Source organism: Pseudonaja textilis, chromosome 1 (assembly GCF_049901715.1).
Source record: "Pseudonaja textilis isolate UNSWEBS1 chromosome 1, rPseTex1.2, whole genome shotgun sequence".
Taxonomy (NCBI): domain Eukaryota; kingdom Metazoa; phylum Chordata; class Lepidosauria; order Squamata; family Elapidae; genus Pseudonaja; species Pseudonaja textilis.
In genome coordinates, this window is record NC_141990.1 from 189,546,149 (window position 1) to 189,565,961 (window position 19,813).

General features: G+C 40.3%; 1 protein-coding gene across 4 annotated transcripts in view; it reads left to right on the plus strand.

Moving 5' to 3' along the window:
* The first annotated feature begins 262 nt into the window (after nucleotides 1–262).
* STK39 (serine/threonine kinase 39) overlaps nucleotides 263–19,813 on the plus strand; it is a 138,902-nt gene continuing 119,351 nt past the window's right edge. Inside the window, exons 1-2 of one of the 4 annotated variants that reach the window (XM_087920004.1) lie at nucleotides 580–839; nucleotides 12,907–13,634. In XM_087920004.1, coding sequence (XP_087776130.1) covers nucleotides 13,619–13,634 — 16 coding nt within the window. In that variant the 5' untranslated portion in view covers nucleotides 580–839; nucleotides 12,907–13,618. Of the gene's footprint in view, nucleotides 840–6,917; nucleotides 6,991–12,906; nucleotides 13,635–19,319; nucleotides 19,600–19,813 lie in introns of those variants that run through there. The other 3 variants (XM_026697107.2, XM_087920006.1, XM_087920005.1) reach the window with 3 other exon arrangements.

A 19,813-nucleotide genomic window follows, 5' to 3' on the forward strand; every position in this document is an offset into this window, starting at 1 on the left:
GAGTTAAATTAATAACTGAATTAAACTTTAACCGAACTAAAGTTAGCAGTACTGTATTGAATACTATTCCTAACGGCAGGAAAAGGCTCGTTTAACTTTTGGAGCGCATTTTGCCCTCCTTCTCCCAAAAGATATACCCGATGCCTCTCCTATCCGATCCGATCCATCTTATCAGTGTTGACTCGGAAGTAAACCGTGCAAATGTTCCAGGGGGCGGACTCCAAAATCAAGTTGTACCGCTGAGTAAAACTCCTATTGAATTCACCGGGTTTTCCTTCCATGGAAATAGGTTAGGGGAGGATCTGACAAATCTATCTGGGTGCAATCTTTTTCTCAGCCGCCGTTTATTCTCAGCTTGGCCGCCCTCTCTTTGAACGCTCTCCTCCTTCGCGTGATTTCGCCCTGTAATCAGGCTTTCGGATCGCCAAAGTCGATCAGCTGCTAATTCTCATTCCGCTTGGCAACTTCTGCTTCTGCTTCTCCGGCGTGCAGCTTCAGCCTCCGCCCCCTCGGTGCGCTCCCTCCCTCGCCGTGTGGGCTGGCTGGCTGGCTGGCTGGCTGGTTGGCAGGCAGGCGGGCAGGATGGGAGAGAGGGAGGGAGGGAACGAGCGAGCGAGCTGCAGATGAGGGTTAAAGGTGCCGCTGGCTGGAAGTTTGAAGAAGGTCGCCGCTTGGTGAGCGAGCTCCGGCAAGCATCATGGCGGAGCAGAGCGACTCGCCCGTTCACGTCCAGCAGCCTCAGCCGGCGCCGGCTGCACCGCCCCCGACTTCGACTCCCGCACCTCAAGCCGCCGGCTGGCCCATTTGCCGGGACGCCTATGAACTGCAGGAGGTGATCGGTCAGTTGGCACAGAAGGGAGCGGCTTCTATAACTTGGAGGGGGGGCGCATGTGTGCGTATGTGTGGAGGAAAGAGGGATGGCTGACTCAGGGGGCGGGTGGGGGGAAGAGAGAGAGGAGCAAATGCTTCGTCAGCCGGCTTTGGGGCCTACCGGCGTTTTTGTGTTACCGAAGCCCGGGGGCTTCTCATTATTGCGGCGGATGCGCCCCGCCACTGCAGTATATCTGCTGCAGCTGCAAACTTGACTTCCTCCTCTCCTCGCACCTTCCTCTGTTGCAACGGTCCATCTGTTTTGGGGGGGGAGGGGGGAGGGGCGGGCGCGTTCTAGAACGCTCGGGGGGGGGGAGAGGAATGCGAGGCAGCGACGCCTGGGAGGGTGGGCGGGTGGCATCCTAGTCTCTCTGTCTCTCCTCCTCCCCCCGCGTCCTCCCTGGCTCCTTGCTTTCCTCGCTCCCTTGGGCTTTCTCGCAAGTAGTATTTTGGCTCTTGGCTGTCCTGAGGGTAGATCGCCTCGAAGTTGCCATGGCACTTCTCCGCTTTCTGGAAGAGAAGCCCTAACTTTTCTCCTCCCTCCCTCCCCTCTTTTTTGCTGCTGTAATTACGCCCAAATGGCGAAACGTGTAACTAATCGCCGACCTCTCCCATTCTTGTCGGGTTTTTTTAAAAAAAATTATTTTTTAAATTCTTCCTATTAAACATCTTGTTTCCTCCAGCTGCAGAGAGTCTCGCCCCGATGTACGGGGTCTCCAAGAAAACCACATGGCCGTTTTTTTTAGGATGACTTGTAGAATGGTCTGGTGGCTGGTGCAGGCGAGGGGTGGCTCTGGGATTGCTCCTTTTTCCACATCTTTTTTTGCTTCTGGCTTCTACACCCCCCCACCTCCTTTGGGTTTAATTTGATCATTAGCGTGTGTGGTGTGGCTTTTTTTTTTTTTTTTAGTGTGTCTGGAAAGGCATCCAAGTTGCCATTCTGAGCTTGTAGTTTTAATTGTGCCCAATCATTCCTCTGCTAGGTTCACATAGAGATACTACGGTAGTTTGATACAGAGAAGCAGTTGGTTCAAGTGCTGCAGTTTGTTTCTTGCTTCTCTTCTGTTTCTGAGAGAACAGAGTGAAGCAATGAGAGGGGGATGCTCTATTGGCCTTTAGTTGGTTTTTTCCTGCTATGTTATGGATAAGGAGGCCAAAAACCAGCAGGGAAAGCAAAAAATAAATTGCAATCCAGTAATTTTATTATTTCCCAAGCTGTACTCTTCAATCATCATTGGAGACTCTGGCCTCCAGTTTATCTTGCAGTTGTTCCAGCACTGATCACCACCAACTGCTGAAATAAAAAAAATAAACAGAGTGGGAACTGGCTTTCCATCTGATGTTCTGACCCAAATGTTTGAAAAGATCCAGACATCCTGTGTCTACTCCCCTTGGGGAAGATGCAGCTTTTCTATCTTCCGCCTAGCTAAAAATGGTTAAATTAGAAATCTCCCTCGCCTTTTAATCAATTTTATTTCCTCTACTGTCTGTCATAGGCCTTCTTTGTCTTATGGGTGGTACAAAATATCTGAAAGGTGCTGTTTATCTAAACTATCCTGTTTTTCTAATCTGGCAGAAGTCTCTAGCAAGTTTCCAACTCTGGAGTTTGACATTCTGCAGGCATGCTTGTGAATTGTCCACAGCTGAAGAAAATAAAGGAAGAATGTCTTGTCTACTTCCTTAAAGAATGAGGTTGCACTCTCTGTGGCTCACTGAAATTACTCAGCTTCAGTAATCTGAGTGTCTTACCTTTGGATTTATAGATTGCATTATTCTATTTATTAGATGCTCTCAAACATTCAGAAATAAGAATGGTAAGATCAGTCATCAAGAAAGAACATTACAGGGATAATAAAAGTCACAGTAACCAACCAGATTTCATATCCTGATATGCAAAGATCTGGGACTCGTATAATTTTTGTTTGGAAAAAATGAAATTTCTGTAGGAGGATATGAGATGTCTGTCTGTGTTGCAGGCTATTAGGTAAATTGTACCTTGCGTTGAATATTTAGACTTCCAAAAATGGTTTTCTGGAAAGAAGCAGATAAGTTTGCCATCCATTATTTGACATTGATTGGAATTTATAAGCCTTTGTGAGGAAACTGACTAAAAACCATCATGCAATTTATACATGTGGTATTAGATTATTATCTAGCCTTTTAAATATGAAACTCAAGGTGGGGGAAACAGTTATTTCCCCTGCTTCATATTTCCCCACAACAAAATCCATGACGATTGGTTGGTTTGAGACAGTGACTGGCCCAAAGTCATACAACTGGCAAAGGGAGGCCTAGAATTCACTGTCTTCTGTTTTTTAGGCCAACATCTTTTACCACTTGCCTAAATGCACTTTTATCTTACAATTCAGTCTTCAGCATTTTTGTTTACAAGTTGGTCCTAGTGAAGTTTTCTACCCCTACTTAAGTACTTGTTTAGATCTGTTACATCTAGCTACTAAAATCAAGACACCCCTTTTATGCAAGCAAATAAAGCTGTTGCAGTTTTTTGTAGCCCAAATGTGGCCTTAATTTATTACTTCATAATAAACCTAAATATTGAAACAGTACTACTTGCATTAACCCTTCTAAAATCCTTATATCTTATGTTCATGTCAGAGAATTCTGTTCATCTGTAAATCTCAATATAAATTAATTGCATAGTATATTTAAATGGAGGTGTAAATTTATATTCAGACTAATAGACAGTAGATCCATTTTTTCTAATTTAGATCTGAACAAATATGCATATTAATTGGTTATTATAGTAATTGACATGTCTGTATCAAAAGAGATTTTTGAACAATGGATCATAATCTGAAACAGCCTACTGTCCATAAGGTTTTTGAACTCCCAAATGTGTCCTCAATTAGGGAGCTGTAATAAATATCAGTATCAGTATCTGGCATGTATTAAGAAAACAATAGAATAATGCAGGTAAACCAGTACACATGTATATTTGGGAATAAGAGTTCAACTTGGCTTATTCCAAAATAAGGTGCTAAGCATGAAGGCTATGATAATGTTTGACTGTGAAAGTCTGACATTTTTGCCCCTAGTTTCTTACAAAGAAAAGCCACCTTTAACTGCTGATCTATAATTTCAAATTAGGTTCATCTTGAATTCTCAAACAGGGCTGGGTAAACTGCATACAGTTCTCTAGAGCAATTTGTGATATCATTGCACCCTTCTTCCTGGTGGTTGACCCATAGACTACTAAGAGTGTCTTCTCACCACAGATTGGGGGCATTTTTTACAGGGGAAAAATGTCCAGATCGGGTGCAAAGCCCCCAAACAATTCATTGCCATCAAGGTAGTTGAATATGTTAGGAAATGTTTGTCCTATTATTATTGGCTATCTACTAGGTGTTTGATATAATTTTTTAAAACTTAGTGTTTGCACATTCAGGGGTGACAAGGGTATACTCCCAGATTGCTCTTAGAGGGATATTCAGTTTAAGAAATTATACAAAGATGTTCTGAATTTTCCGAGGAGATGGTGGGTGGATTGATTATCATTCCTGCTTTAAAATTTATGGTAATGTCTCAGACATAAAAGGACAAGATAAATATTCTCATAAACATATGGGGGTAAGAGTTTGAGTTTGTGTAATTGGCTTGGTTTATTTTACAGTTGTTCAGATGAACCATTTTGCATTAAGCCATGATTTACTAGCTGCAGTTTTTGCTAAAACCATATTATAGTGTCCTCTTTGTATTAACTATAAAATACAGAAAGTACTGAAAATATCTCAGAAGCAGAAGGTAGCTAATTGGATTCACACATCTTATTAACTCATAGGGTGATTTTGTTTCATTTTGACTTAAATTTATTAGTTGCAAACCCTGTGTTATGGCATTAGTATTCTATATGTGCTGCTATCACTGGTTTCACACATTTTGCACAAAGCTATAGTTTATGTAATCTTAACATGTTAAATAAATTACCAGATTGGATTCAAATTCTGCACTAAGCCAAAATCAGACTATGGAATGGTTTAGCTCAATGAGTGAAATAATCACCTTCTGTAATCATAGAGAGGCATTGCATATTGTTACCTTAATTTAAATTGTTTACATGTCTTGTGAAAATTTGCAATGGTTTGGCACTGCCCATGAAGGTCACTGCTTTTTAATATCAGGTTCCACGAAATGTCTTAGGAAAAAGTAAATTAAGTTTTGCCAACCCTAGCAAAATGTTTTCCTATTTCAGTGTTGCATATTGTTTTTAAATCTTACAGTGTGGCACTCCTTGAAGGGTGTTGCTGTCCTTGTTTTGGAAGCTAAGTCACTGAGAGTTAGAAGTGTAGCTATCGCAGCTTTGTTAGTCGGTTCTGTCTGCCGCGCCCCCCACCCCTCATAGAGGGAAAAAAAAGGCTGCTGAAAAGGCCACAGTGGAATATTGGGCTGGCAGGGGGATGGACAGGTACATTTTGTACATTGTTCTGACCCAAACCTTGTTCCAAGGAAACAAACATGAAACAGAGGTAACAGCAAAACCTTTTAATGATTCTTTACGAATTCCATTCCTTCACGGTTAAAAGGCTGTTTCAAACTGTCTCTGATAAGAACGAGCCTTGCCAAGGTTGTGCAAAGCTGCCAAGAATACTAGATAAAGTTACTAAGAAATCTTTCAAACACAAAGAGTCTCCAAACACCAACCAAGATACTCCGAACATCCACAAGGTTTGAGTGCAAAATCTTCTTTGCTTCTTGCAAAGAACTCCGGTTTCTCAGCTGGCTTTTATGTCTTAAGGGAGGGGGCATTACCTTGCAGGCTTACTCTCAAATCACCTGTGCTGCTGCAGCTGCTCTTTCCTTTGAGCAGCCCTGCACATACGCGTACAGGGCACAGGCTCCTCGGGAACCTCTTCATCACTGCTGCCAGCCTTCACATTCTCCGAAGGCAGTATTCCGCTCCCTGATGGTCCTGGCCTCATCCCTGCATCACACCAGGCCCCTCATCTGAGTCCTCGCTCTCCGAGACCTCAGCTGTCTGCACCTGCTGCTGACGAACCACAACATGCATGTGCATACACGAACATTTTGTTGCTTATTGAAGTAAGAACACTCTTGACTCCCAAGTAAATTGCATGATGGTACCTTGCATATTTGGTGGCTAAATTGATAGAAATCTTTGTTATGACAGAAACCAGATATTTTGGATTTATGTTTCCAATCAAATATACCTTTAACTCCAAAGTTACGCTATTTGTATCTGGTATACCCTCCACCCCGGATAAAAAATTGAGCCAGCATTTCGTAATCTTTTTTTTCTGTTAATTCACTATTGCGCCTCCACACAAATGTGAAGATGAATCAAAGTTGTACAATAGCTGTTGATTCCTTTTTCTAAATTTGGTTTGGGTGTATTTTGTTCTGGTCCTGATTCTCTATACTCCCTGAATGTATCTAAAAATTTTAAAAAAAACCCAAACCCTGTCATCGGCCTTGATACGGTTAGCCTACTGAAAATATAGTTGAAGACATATTTGCAGGGTCATCATGCAAAAGAGGAGATGGGTTTTCTTCTCTGTGGCCCCAGAGAACACAAGCAGAACCCATGGGTCGAAACTACAAAAGAGAATGTTCAGTCCAGATATCGGAACAAATTTTCTGACCACATGAGCTGTCAGCTGGTACAGGGGTCTCCAACCTTGGCAACTTTAAGACTTGTGGACTTCAACTCCCAGAGTTCGCAGGCTGAGAAATAATGGGAATGAAGTCCAGAAGTCTTAAAGTTGCCAACGTTGGAGACCCCCCTGAGCTGGTCAACAAGGCTGTCATAGTGAGTTCTTCTGTGCTAGAGGACTTCAAATGGAGGCCGGATGTTCATTGTCAAAATTGCAGTAGTAAATATGGCATTTTAAGAATGGGATTGGGTTAGATGCCTTCTATTGCTGATTCTTTGATTCTGTGAAGCTTATCAGGCTACGATGTAAAAAGTGTCAGGAACAATTAAATTCCTCTTGTTGACTTTTTTGTCCTTATCTTGCTTAATACTGCAAGTTAAATATTGTTGAGATTTATTTCTTTTTCCCTTTTGTTTAGGTGGGGACAAGCTTTTTCCCTTGTGGTTGTCTCTTTCCTCCAGCTTACTGAAGGAGTTTGGCTGAAGTTCGGGTAATCCTTGGCTTGCAACAGTTTGTTTAGTGACCGTTTGAGGTTACAATAGCACTGAAAAAATAGATTTATGACCATTGTTTTCACACTTACAACCGTAGCAGCACTCCCATGGTCACGTGATCAAAATTCAGATGCCTGGCACCTGACTCATATTTATGACGGTTGCAGTGTCCTGGGGTCATGCGGTCTTCTTCCCTTTTGTGACCTACTGATAAGCAAAGTCAGTGGGGAAGCCAGACTCGCTTAACAACCCTTTTACCAACTTAACAACTTGCAGTGGTTGAGTTAGCAACTGTGGTAAGATGGGGGCAAAACTCACTTAACAACTCACTTAGCGATGCAAATTTTGGGCTCAATTGTGGTCGTACGTTGAGGACTACCTATATATGAAAAGCTACCTATATATTAATCAGTGAGGATTGGACAAGCCGTTTGTATTACCTGATTGTGTCATTGCATGCAGTCAACAGATTCCCTTGAAGAAAATCATTTAGAGTTCATACAATAGGCGTGCATATTGTATGAATCAAATGTACCCAATGTGGGCTTTGAAGGTAACCGTCTGAAATGCCCACTTGCAGAACAGTTAATACTTTAAACTATTTTTGCAAAGCCTGGATTTTGCTGCTTGTTTTGTTTGTTGTCAGAGTGAGGGCTTACGTAGGGTTGAGATTGCAGCAATTGGATAGTGTGGCTAGCTTCCTCTTCCTGATGGCTGCATCAGTAGCTGGCAAATGGTATCCTCACTAATTAAATTGTCAAAGGAAATGGGAGACAGATTGAACTGGCTTTGGAGAGACCGTAGCCTATCTATAATGAGACTAAGGGGAACACCCTTTTTTTGTGTACTCTGCTTCCAAGCCTGGGCAAAGCTCTGTTGAATAATAAGGAAGCATAATAATGCCAAATATTTATATAGCACTTGGAGAAGGGGGTTTGTGTAAAAGTTGTGTGATGTTCTCATGGTGATCCATATACAGTCTTGTCAATAGCCCTATCCTTGTCACTTGATAGATGGTGCTGGGCCACAATTGAGTCTGCCTAATGAAAAGTGGTGGTGTGAGTTGAATGAGGGCCTTCTTGGCTCACTGTGGAGTTTGTGAGCTTCTGCGCTGTCAATCTACACTTAAAAAGGCATGCAGCGTTCTGGAGAGACAGTAGGCTATCTGTGGGCCGTCTCTTCTGCTCTAGGGCAAACACTGTTTCCCTCTCTTAACCAAGATTCCTAAAATTAGCAGATGGAACAAACATTTCTTCTATTCTCTGTCTGCCATGCTTCAGTTGGGATTTTGTGCTTCCTACCCAAAAGTATCTTGCACATTTATTTATTTCATATTTGTATGTGTGTGTTTTTGTATTAGCGCAGGCAGAACGATTCATTGGAAAAAATGTATATTAGATATTCAGTTCTTGGGACTGTCTATTAAAATATAAAATGCTAGGCGAGAAAGATTCCCAACATTCACTGTCAATGTAAGCAAATATCTCTGGCTGGATTTATATATCATTGTAAGCACTGTTTTTTTTAACCATAGTATCTTAAATAACTGTTCAGATATCATTCTGAGAGATACATCAGCGAAACATCAGCATGGCATGGTGTAGTATGTGAACCTACCCATAATATTAGATAACCTTGAGACTGTGTGAATTGATTAATAAGATTTGAATGGAATAAACTAAACCATAGCATAGCAACAGTTAGAGCAGCTTTCTTCAATCTTCCAAATGCATGACACTGCAAATTCCAGAATTCTTAGCTATTATATTCATTGACACTGCTGGCATGAAGTTCTGGTGATTTATTTATAGTTTTTCATATATTGCCCAGTTTCCAAAATTCTGGGCATTCACTATATAGGATTAGAATGTAAACAACTCGAAAATAGAATCCAGTCCAAATAAATGTAAAATGGTAGTCAGTCGACACACGATAAAGCAGTACTATCAAGCAGCTAGGGGAAAAAAGATCCATTGTCAAACAACAATCCGGTAGATAAATGGAGCTTTGTGGAAGATCAATAGCGATGTGGGCCAAGCAGCTTCTGCAGGCAAGGATTTCCATGGTGGTATATAGGCCATTACAGAGAAGAATTGCTTTATTTATTTATTTATTTATTTATTTATTTATTTATTTATTTATTTATTTATTTAGATTTGGATTAAATAATGTGTATGGTCACTCAACTCCTGGCTTTTGAGTCCATGTCCTCCTGATTTCTTATAGGGGTTGAAGTCTTAATCATTTTCTTCCTGTACATTCATATGGATTAGGCAGATTCATAGAGGGCTTTCCAGTCTAAAGTGTTTAGCATCGGGTCCAATCTGGGCTGGTCACCGGGACAAGCCTGAGCTTTCAGACTTGTGCTGGAGCCCATCCTTGGGGAGCTTCTCTCTAATGGAATATGTGCTTTGGGCTATTCTATGCATAGTATTTATGTGGTGCCTGGCTGTATGTGGCTTTTTATTTGTTGATTGGCGTGTGGATAGCCGAGAATTAAGTTGTTGGCTGTAAAAAGCCATACACAACCAGGCACCACCTAAATATTATGCACAGAATAGCCCAAAGCACATATTACATTGGAGATAAGATTCCAGAGGATGGGCTCCAGCATGAGTCTGAAAGCTCGGAAGATTTAAACCTCTGGTCCCCAATGACTGACCCAGATTGGATCCTGCGACATTATTCTGGGTGTGTATATACTGGTTCTGTGGGCGTGGCTAGGTGGGTGTAGCCATGTAACTGGGTGGGCGTGGCTTTTTTTGTAGCAAACCCTCCTCCCCACACACGTTTTTTTTTGCCTCCTGGGCCTCAGGGAAGCCGCCTAGGCAAAGCAGTAAGACAGGGGGATCTCGGCACAGCTGATCGCTAGAACAGCTGATCATCAGGAGGAGAAAAAAATACCAGTTTGTCCAAACCGGCAGCTGTTTTTTTACTACTGGTTCACCTGGACCGTACCGAACCAGTAGAATACAACCACTGGATCCAACATAAAATTCTGTGAAAGGGGAAAATGCATCATCAATTAGTAAGAACACTCTGCTTTTCTCTCTATATAAACAGAATCTTATCACCAGCAATTCTTGCTGCAGGAATTAAGCACTTTGATGCTTCAAATATCAGGAGAAGGGGGGGTGGCAGAACTAATATTTTTTCACACTTGCTTTCCTTCCCTTATGAAAGCAGTCTCCTGTTTATAGACATCCAAATTGTTCTAGAAGAACCGACTTGAAAGCCTACATGGTCATTTATTGAGAAACAAGGTAACAGATTGATAAGGCACCTGTGGGATTAAATTTCCATCTTTCATTCTCTGGATCTTTGCCCTGACTTGATTATGATAGTTGGTGTCCCAGTATATAGAATTAACATGGCTTGATTTCTGTCTCATGATTAATGCCAATATGTAATTAGTCTAATGAGATAATGTGCATCTTAATATTCAGGGGACAGGAGCTGTAGGAACCTTCTGATAAGATACATACTTAGACAGTTTGTGGAGATATGTCTTTAATGTTGGGAAGGAAGTTTACATAAAAGGCCTTTCCTGGAGATGAGAGAATTACTTCCTGTATAAATGTATGCATTGAGGACAAACATTTTTGGAGACAATCTTTGAACTAGAGTTGATAGGCACATAGGTGCTAATGAAATACGTAAATAAGACATGCATGAGAATAGCAAAAGAAGGTTTGCATTGAGTTACTATCTTCCAGTCTGAGGTTTTGAGTGCTCTTGAGGAAGAAAAAATGGGAGATTGTAATTTATCACATTTTTTTACAGGTTTTACTAAAATTGAAAGTTGACCAAGATTGCTCCTGTTACCTTCAATGTTCTCCTTTATCTCGGTGGAATTCGTTTTAACAGAATTTGATCAATAATTGTATCCTACTGTAATTAGCTAGGGAGATCTTCTATTGGGATTTTCCATCCATTTCATTCCTATGTTGATGCAGCCTTGCTGCAGAAGGATAGCTTGCTAATTCTGGTGTAGTCATCTGTCATTAAAAGGAAATCCCGAGATAGCAATTGTATAACTCCCATGGAGTAAAAAAGTATCCCACTTGAGTGCCTGTGATAGTAGTGGGAATCAATTGCAGTATTGCTATCAAATCTTATTTGGAAGTTCAAGATTGTCATACCATTATCAGATCATTAAAAATGTAACTTTGGGGTGGTATTTATATTTATTTTATATATCAAATGTATACCCTGCCATATATTAAACGTATACCCTGCCATCCAGAATCAAGATGATATAGAGCAATAAACAATATTAAATGATCTAAAGAATAAAAAGAACACTTTCAAAATCGAGACAAAATTAAAATAGCAGTTGCTAAACAGAAAATTCACTATTCTCCCTAAAACTGGGGAGAATGAGGACCAAAGACACTTCTTGAGAGAAAGTATTACACAATTTGGAGGCAAAGTAGAAGGTCTTCCTCATGTATTAGCGGGCTAAATTTCTGCAAGCAAGGAGGATCAAAAGGACCATTTCTGCTGATGGGTTCATAGCAGGAAATACGGTCCTTCAGATAATTAAGTTCTAAATAGTTTAGGGGTTTAAAAGTGAATCTTAAATTGTGCCTGGTAAGCAATTGGCAACTAGAGGTAGTCTTTGACTTAGGGACATAATAGACATTTATGTCACTAAGTGAGAAATTTGTTAAGTGAGTTTTGTCCATTTTATGACTTTTCTTGCCACATTTGTTAAGTGAATAACTGCAGTTGTTAAATTAGTAACACTGTTGTGACTTTGCTTGTCAGAGGGATGCAAAAGGTGATCACATGACCCTGGGAAACCGCAACTCATAAATATGAACCAGTTGTCAAGCATTCAAATGTAAATCAAATGACTACAACAGTTGTAAGTATGAAAAATGGCTGCTGCTATATCTTTTTTTTCAGTGCTGTTGTAACTTTGAACGGTCACTAAACCAACTTGTAAGTTGAGGACTACCTGTAGTGCATATTTTTAAAATTTGGTTCTCATATCATCTCCCTAGTGTTTATATTTGTACTAGTCAACAGTCTGGTTGCTCCATTTTGTACTAACAGCAGTTAGGAGGTGCTGTTCAAGTGCATCACAGAGCAAAGCATATAGCAGCAGCCACGAGAAGAAGGTAGGGATGATTATTGCTAAGTCTAGTGTCACAAAAAGGGTCCTAGTTGACAAAGGAGCCATGGTTGTGCTCCTTACCACATCCTTCACTTGCAAATCTAGTGATAACTGGGACTTGGATACTCCCAAATTGTGAAATTTTTGTTTCTGGGGAATGTTGTCCTGTCTAAAACCAACTCCAACTCCACTTCAGTCCTAGAGCCTGACTTTCTCCTTACTATCTGATTTTCCATCTTATCTGGATATAATCTCACCTTATTCTTTCTCATCCAGCCCATCCTTGAGTTTAAACACTATTCAGAAGTAGTTTGAAGAGATTGTTTTATTGGAATTAGATGGTCAGGATCTTACACTTGTGAGATATCATCAGCATATCATCAGTTATCTGTCTTGGTTCTGCCTTCTTCCTAAACTCCAAATGATCCCTCCTAGCAGTTTCATGTAGATGTTGAACAGCATAGGGCAGAGGTCACCAACCCCTGGGACGCGGCCCACTGCTGGGTTGTGTGGCCTATTCAGGCCGCGTGAGCGGCAGGCATGTGTGCGCATTAGCCCGCTAGGAACACAAGTTGAGCTGTAGGTGTGCATGCCGGTCTACCAATCACACAAAGACTCTGTGCGCTCATGCAGCCCAGTTGTCTGCTCCCCTCCAGCTGGGCCACCAAGCCACAAAAATTGGGGATAACTAGTATAGGGACAGGATGGTCTACTATGAGACCCACATAGGTCCCTGATTTAGAGGGTTAACACTACTCCTCAGCACCATCTTCTTGCTGTATCCCAACAGAAATCATCAAAACCACGACAGAACAGTATCCCCGAGACCCAACCCTGCCAAATGACCTCCAAATACAACAATCAATAGTATTGGAAACCACTGAGACATTCTGGAAAACTGGCAAGGCTTCATTCTCTCATCTAACTTCAGAAGTTAGTCATCACCAGGGACACCAAAGCAGTGTCAGTATCCTATCTTAGGCAAAACCCCAATTGAGACATGGCAATATAATTCATTTCATCCAACTGCATCTGGAGCTGTGAAGCCAACTCTTTCTCAATTACTTTTATTTGGAATTGGAGACCGACCTCTGATTAAAAAGATCTTCCTGGGTTAGATTCATATTCAATAAAAGATTCGTAACCACTTCCTTTAAACAAATGAGAATACATTCCTCATTTAAGGGGATACTAATTGCTTCCCATAATCATGGGATTAGCCTTGGCCTATCTGATTTAATCAGTCAAGAGTTAGGAATCTACACCAATTAGTTGGCTTAGCAATATATAAACCAACAATGTATGTTTGTAGCTTTAAGACAAAATCACTATTGATTTATACTATATTCCAATTGGTTGATGATATTGCGAATTACCATAAGAGGGAGATAGAGATTATAGCTTGTTCTCTCTGACATTCTGTCTCTGACATTCTGTTGCTATCTAAGGTTCTCTGTTGTATTTATGCTGTGCTTATACTTTGATATTTTTGTTTATTGTAAATGACAAAAGCAACCGGTAACATTTTGTAATTGGATATTCTTTGGATTGTAAAACATATATGACCTGGACCGTTTATTGGATGTGCTATTTCTTAAAGTAAACTTTAATTCAATTTAGTGTATCTGTGTGTGGCTGAATAATTATTCATAACTATTCTCGTAAACGTTTCCATGTGCATATCCTTGTTACTCAGGGGTTATTCTGTACATATCATAACAAAGAGTGACAAGTGTCAATCAAAGAGATGATCCTTGTCCACACCCTTGAGATGTACAAGCTGAACAACTTTGTGGAGGAGGTGCTGCACAGATAAGACCGTTGCTGGTCCATTCTTAGGTGCAGTGGAGGTAGAAAAGTGAACCCTTATTGTCATCAAGTAGGACTGCAGTTGGGCCTTAAACTGGGACTTCTCTGTGTTTGAAACAATTTGTCCTGAAAATTCCTCCATTTGCGTCCCTGCCCTCTCTTAGTTCTCTCCATCACTGATTAACCAAGCTGCTGACACAGGTCTGCACATTGGAAGAGAGCACTTAAAAGCAATGGTGTCAGCCATCCATGCTCTGTTATTTGGCCATGCCTTCATCACTGACAAGATGAAGCAGGAAACTCCCCAAAGGCATTTGAGAAACTGTTGGGAATGACCAGCTGCCTAGATTGGGCCATCTTAAAGAGCCCTCAGCTTTGTGGAGTTTTACAGCAGCCATCAATCTAAAACTGAGCAGTTTGTCTCTCTGTGACAGTAAAGTACATTTTTTAACTTTCAGGTCACCTGCTTCAGGTGAACCGAATACCAATTACCATCTGTTGCCCTGCTGCATTTCTGGGCTTAATACCAGGCTAGGTAATTGGGCGTTGTAGGTAGGCCAAATGCAGAGAATCATGGAGATGACCTTGAGGGAAATAAGCAAGAACAATTATATAAGTAAACAGAGCTGAAATATTCCTTAAGTCCTGGGAAAACAAGATCCTGCAGTATTTAGACATGGTTCAGGAAAAATTGGGCTCTAAAAAGAAGGGGAGGCAAAGCACCATGAGGCATGCAAGACTGTAATTTATAGCCTGTCTCAAAAACATATAGTTCTAAACTAGAGGAATCAAACTCATGTCATGGTGGCATCACTTGACATATTGGGACTTTTCTCCCCTTCACTAAATCAGGTGTGGGCATGGCCAGCGCATGACACATCTGGCCTGCAGGCCGGGAGTTTGACATCGCTGTTCTAATATTTTTGTGGAGTTGGTTTCTTGATTTGCTGTGCCCCAACGGGCTCACAAATGCATTTATTGAGGCATTTTGTGCTGCAGAAACCACACACTATGCTTTGGTCCTCTTTTCTCCACTATTTTCCTCACTTTGAGAAAAGTAATGCTTGCCCATGTTAATTGAGAAGCCATAGATGTCAAACTGAGCGGTATAATTTTTCTGCTTTGTAGAAATGGGGTGGGGGTGTCCTTCTCTATATTGGAGTGTTTCAGAAGGTGATTTGATCTAGACCAGGGGTGTCAAACTGGATTTCTTCAAGGGCCAGATCAGCGTAGTTCTCCACAGGGTGGGGTGGGGGCTGGGACAGATACCTCCTGAAGCACTCTGCCGGTTGAAAACAGGTCACACCTGTTTTCTGGGCCATTTTGGGGGCTGTTTTTGGCCAGTAGAGTGCTTCAGGAGGCCATGGAGGGTGAAAACAAGGCAGAGGGGGGCTGCACACAGCCCATTTGAGCCGCCAGAGGCACTGTGGGTCGATCCTTCGATATTTCTAGGCCAGCCCCGCCGTCCGGATTTAAGCACACTGGGCCTTGAGTTTGATCTAGTCTGGCATTGACTTCAAGGCCTCGTTACATAGGGCTAACATGAAGATGTAGAATAACGGTACAAGAAGATATATTGCTAATTACCTTACATCAAATTGTTTGGTCCTATACATAGTTGCTCAAAACAATTCATAGAAATGAAGTTAAATAATTACAGAGTACAGTGCTCAAGAATAGAATCTTGAATATTTTTAACAGGGATTTCTTTCTCGGCAGGCTATTTTCTGTTCCCTGTTTTTTTCTGGTATGGTGAGATCAGGTGATAGAATGTTTAAGGCTTTTAGTTTTGTACTGAACATCTTTAGTATAACTTTCCTTTTTTATCTGTTTTCTTGAGCATGTTCATTTCTAAGAATTGCTTTTTAGAATTTTTAGCAGCATTTGAATTCATTTCTTGTGTTCGTTAAAACGTCTGACCTTAAATGTAGCTTAAAAAAAAACACCACCCAAACCCCAGGCTACAAGGTATAATAGTAAATGATTTCTACTGTGCTCCAGATTGTAATTTGTATCTACTTCTTGGAATACGTAAATATATTATTTATCTGAAAGGAAGACTTGTTTTTGCACAAATCGTTTATCTTTAAAGTGAGGAAATCTCAGAATATGATAATGGGGAAGACAACATAAGTTTGGGGTAGTTACGGTAATTAACTTTAAGCCATATGTACAACTTGAAATATCCCGCTGGAAGTCACTTCCAAACAAGGCTTTCATTGTGCAGTTTTTCTGTAAGTGTATGTGAATTTGTAAGAAGAGCCCTCTTGCAGGTTCCTACTGCTATTTCTGCTTTTTTACCTCTCTTCCCCCAAGTTCACTGAGAGAAAGTAGCTGTTCTTTGACACCGCCTTTTTAACTGATACCGTATACACTTTTTCAGTGTTTTAGGCTCACCCTGCTATAGTCTGCAAACTGTTGGCACAAACAAATAATAGTGATTTCAATTGCTTGATACTCTTTCCGTTTTTGCAAGTAAGCTTTGCTTTTCCTTTAACTAATAGCAGTTTTAGAATTTTAGTTTGTTACTAAAAATGGGGCCTTTGAAGTTATTTCTGAAAACTACAATTTAACTTGTATATAATAAGATCATAGGAAAGATGTTTCTGTACGATTTCAGGTCAACATATAAAGGGTGAATTGGCTCCTTGAGTAATACTATACTCTCTTTCTTTTGACCTTGCACTGATATCTTCAGCTGTCCTGTTGATGGTTACAATGGATAGCATTCAGTGCTGACTCAGGTGCTGGTACCTCAGAAATTGCATTGCTGTTGAGTTGATAATTACCCATGTCTTCTATTATTATTTTTTTCTGGTAAAGGGAACCTACAATACCTCTTGGGCCAACTTCTAGAAAATAGAAGTTGGCCCAAGGAATAGGACAATGTAGTATTAAGAAGAAAATTTTTATATTTGGATAAGATGCTAGTTTAAACTATTTTGGTTTATGGTTAGAATGTCTAAAATGACAACTATTGTATTGTGTCTCAGGCCTGCCTGGGAGTTTGGCAATCTATCATGAAATGTTTTTGTAGATTATGTTTTAGAAGTGAAACTCAATAATGTTTGTTTATTCCATCATATTCAAGGAAGTCCTTTTTCTTTCCTTACAGAAAACGACTTCTGAGCTAAATAAGTACCCTTCATATTTTCTTTGGGATTCTATTGCAGTACGAAGAAATCTGATGTTGCTTTGTTGCAAAATGCAAGCCTCACAAATATTTTAATTTTTTAAAAAATGTTGGCCTGGTTGAAGGTAGAAGAACAGGTTCTGGATTGAAATGATTTATTAGCCAGGTTAAACTTTTTAAGGATTATTTGTGTTCTTTCAGTATGTCTCTCTTTCTGAAAAAGTCCCTTAAAAACTAACATATTTATTGCTTCTTAGGTTTTTGATAATAAGCTTGTTAATTTTTAATGTGCTATAAGATTCAGTATTTGCTGAAGAAGACTAATGTGGTTTCTCCTTTGGCAAATAAGGGAGTAGTTTTCCTTTCCTCAGCTGTACTCCCCTCCGGTCATCTGGGATTTCAGACATACCTATTAATTAGGGCAGAAGCTTTTTGTTTTTCAATTATTGACCGCAGGGAACAAAGGAAAAGTTCTAAATTCAAAAGGTAGTTCTTTGTTACCTTATGTTTTTAAATTCTACAAATAATGGCAATGAAAGAAATAGGGGAAATTTCTACTGGCAGTCAGCCTGGAAGAGTGATTAAATTAGAGGCAGGGTTGGTATTCTCTGAGTGATAGGAAGAGTGACATCTAATATATATTACTGTATTGACACATTTCAGTATTTTGAGGTAGAAACAATAAAAGTTCCTGTTTACATTTAGATCAAATAACTGCATATAAGTAAGCCTAAATTAGGCTGTTAAAGTTACTGAAAAGGAGTGATAATCAAATATAAGTGTGGTTAGTATTTAATATACTATTTTATATTTGCTAAACCTGTTTATCTATACAATACTTCATTTGCACTCTGTATACCAGTTTCTAATAGGTACTTAATCTGTATTTATTACTGTAGACGGGGTGTCAAACTCGATTTCATTGAGGGCCACATCAGGGTTGTGTTTGACCTGGGGGAGGGCATGGCCAGGGGGTGTGGCCAGCTCAATGTCACTCGTGAATAAATGCCTCTTTTGCTAGTAGTTTGTTTTACTAGCATTCTGCTAGTGAAAGTGGAGCTTGTTCACAGCCCTCCCGAGTTCCGTTTTGGCTGGAGAGGCGCTGTGGGCTGGTCCTTCGCTGTTTCCAGGGCAGCCCCGTGGGCCAGATCTAAGCACCCCAGACTGAGATGGGGAGTCCATGAGCTCTAGTTCCTTTTTAGGCCTGAAGCAAGCTGAGGGACTTTGACCAATCTTTCTCAGTCCTGAGAAGGAGACAGAGGCAAACCACTTCTGAAAAACCTTGCTAAGAAAACTGCAGGGACTAGTCCGGATAGTTTTTAAAAGTGAAAACTAATCTGAACGCACAAAAAAATGAGCAAACCTCTGTGACATAATGTCCAAAATGTATCAGATTATCTACTCAGCAGGTTTTAGAATGCTATTATTGTTCTTCCTGGTAATGAATTAAAAAAAAAAACTAACCCCCAAGTGGAAAAAATCCTGTGTTGAGAAGTAGGGCATCATGATGACAACAGAGATCCTAATTTGGCAAAAAAAATCCTAGGTTTTGCTATAGCAAAAACAATAGAGTTCTGTGAAACCCTACCCTAACACATTAAAAAAAAATCAAAAGTTTTGAAGGACAAGCAATGAAATTGTATAGGATGTGTAATCTAATACTCTCTAGATACTTTTGACTTCAACTTTCACCATACCCCATACAGGCCATGCAAATTTAAGTCAAAAATATCTGGAACCTCAGATTCCCACTGAACGTTAACGCTGGTTTTCTGTACAACATTTTGGGTATAAAAATGATATATCCCTAAAAGCTGGAATGAGTGGTAATCTATATTAGTTGTTAAATATATAGTCTAGGACAGTTACACCGAGTATATGATTTTAAACATTGTGGTAAGCCTTAACCAGATTTTTAGGCTTTGTTCGAGGTTGTGCATGAACTTAGAGTTGGTGTAATCAGTGAACACTGACTTTGATGCATGAAACAAATTATTGAATTATGATGTGACTGAATAAAAGTTACGAAATCTGTTTTAGGTAGGCTGTGCTCTGAGTTAAATGCGACCTCTGCCAACTCAGAGTACAATGCACTCTGAAAATCGCTCCAAAATCAGTCATAAAACATATTCTCAAATATTGCAGGCTATGTAATTCAGCTCTGTTGGGATGTTTTTAATTTTAAAAAAGACATTTGTGTGCGTGCGTATGTGTGTGTGAGGGTGTAGTTCTATATTTTGAATAGGGAAGTTTAAAAAGGTGAACAAGAGTTAAGAGGAATACAGTGGCTGAATGCTTTGTTCTGGTAATTGATTTGCCAAAAGTTGCTGTCCAAGTTTAGGAAGCCTAAGATAAACAGTCCCATCTATACAAACAAGGAAAGCTTAATGCTTCAGCTTCAGCACTGCTGACTGTCCTGAGTCATTAGCTGGTCATCGAATTTCTTTGTGGAACAATGAACCAGAGAGAAGCCTGCAATTGTTAAAGCAGCTGCTTTGCCTTTCATTCTGGGATGAGTCAAGAATACTTAGGCCTGCCTGGGTGAGTTGCTCTTTTTCAGAAGATCCAATTGTCTGACTCATCCCTTGAATGTATAAGGGGAGGCTCAACTTAGATTAGTGTTGGATATTTCAGGATAAAATGCCTTCTACAAGAGTGGAAGTGGGAATGGGAGTGATGCAGTGGTGGGATTCAATTTTTTTTACTACTGGTTCTGCGGGCATGACTTGGTGGACGTGGCAGGGGAAGGATTCTG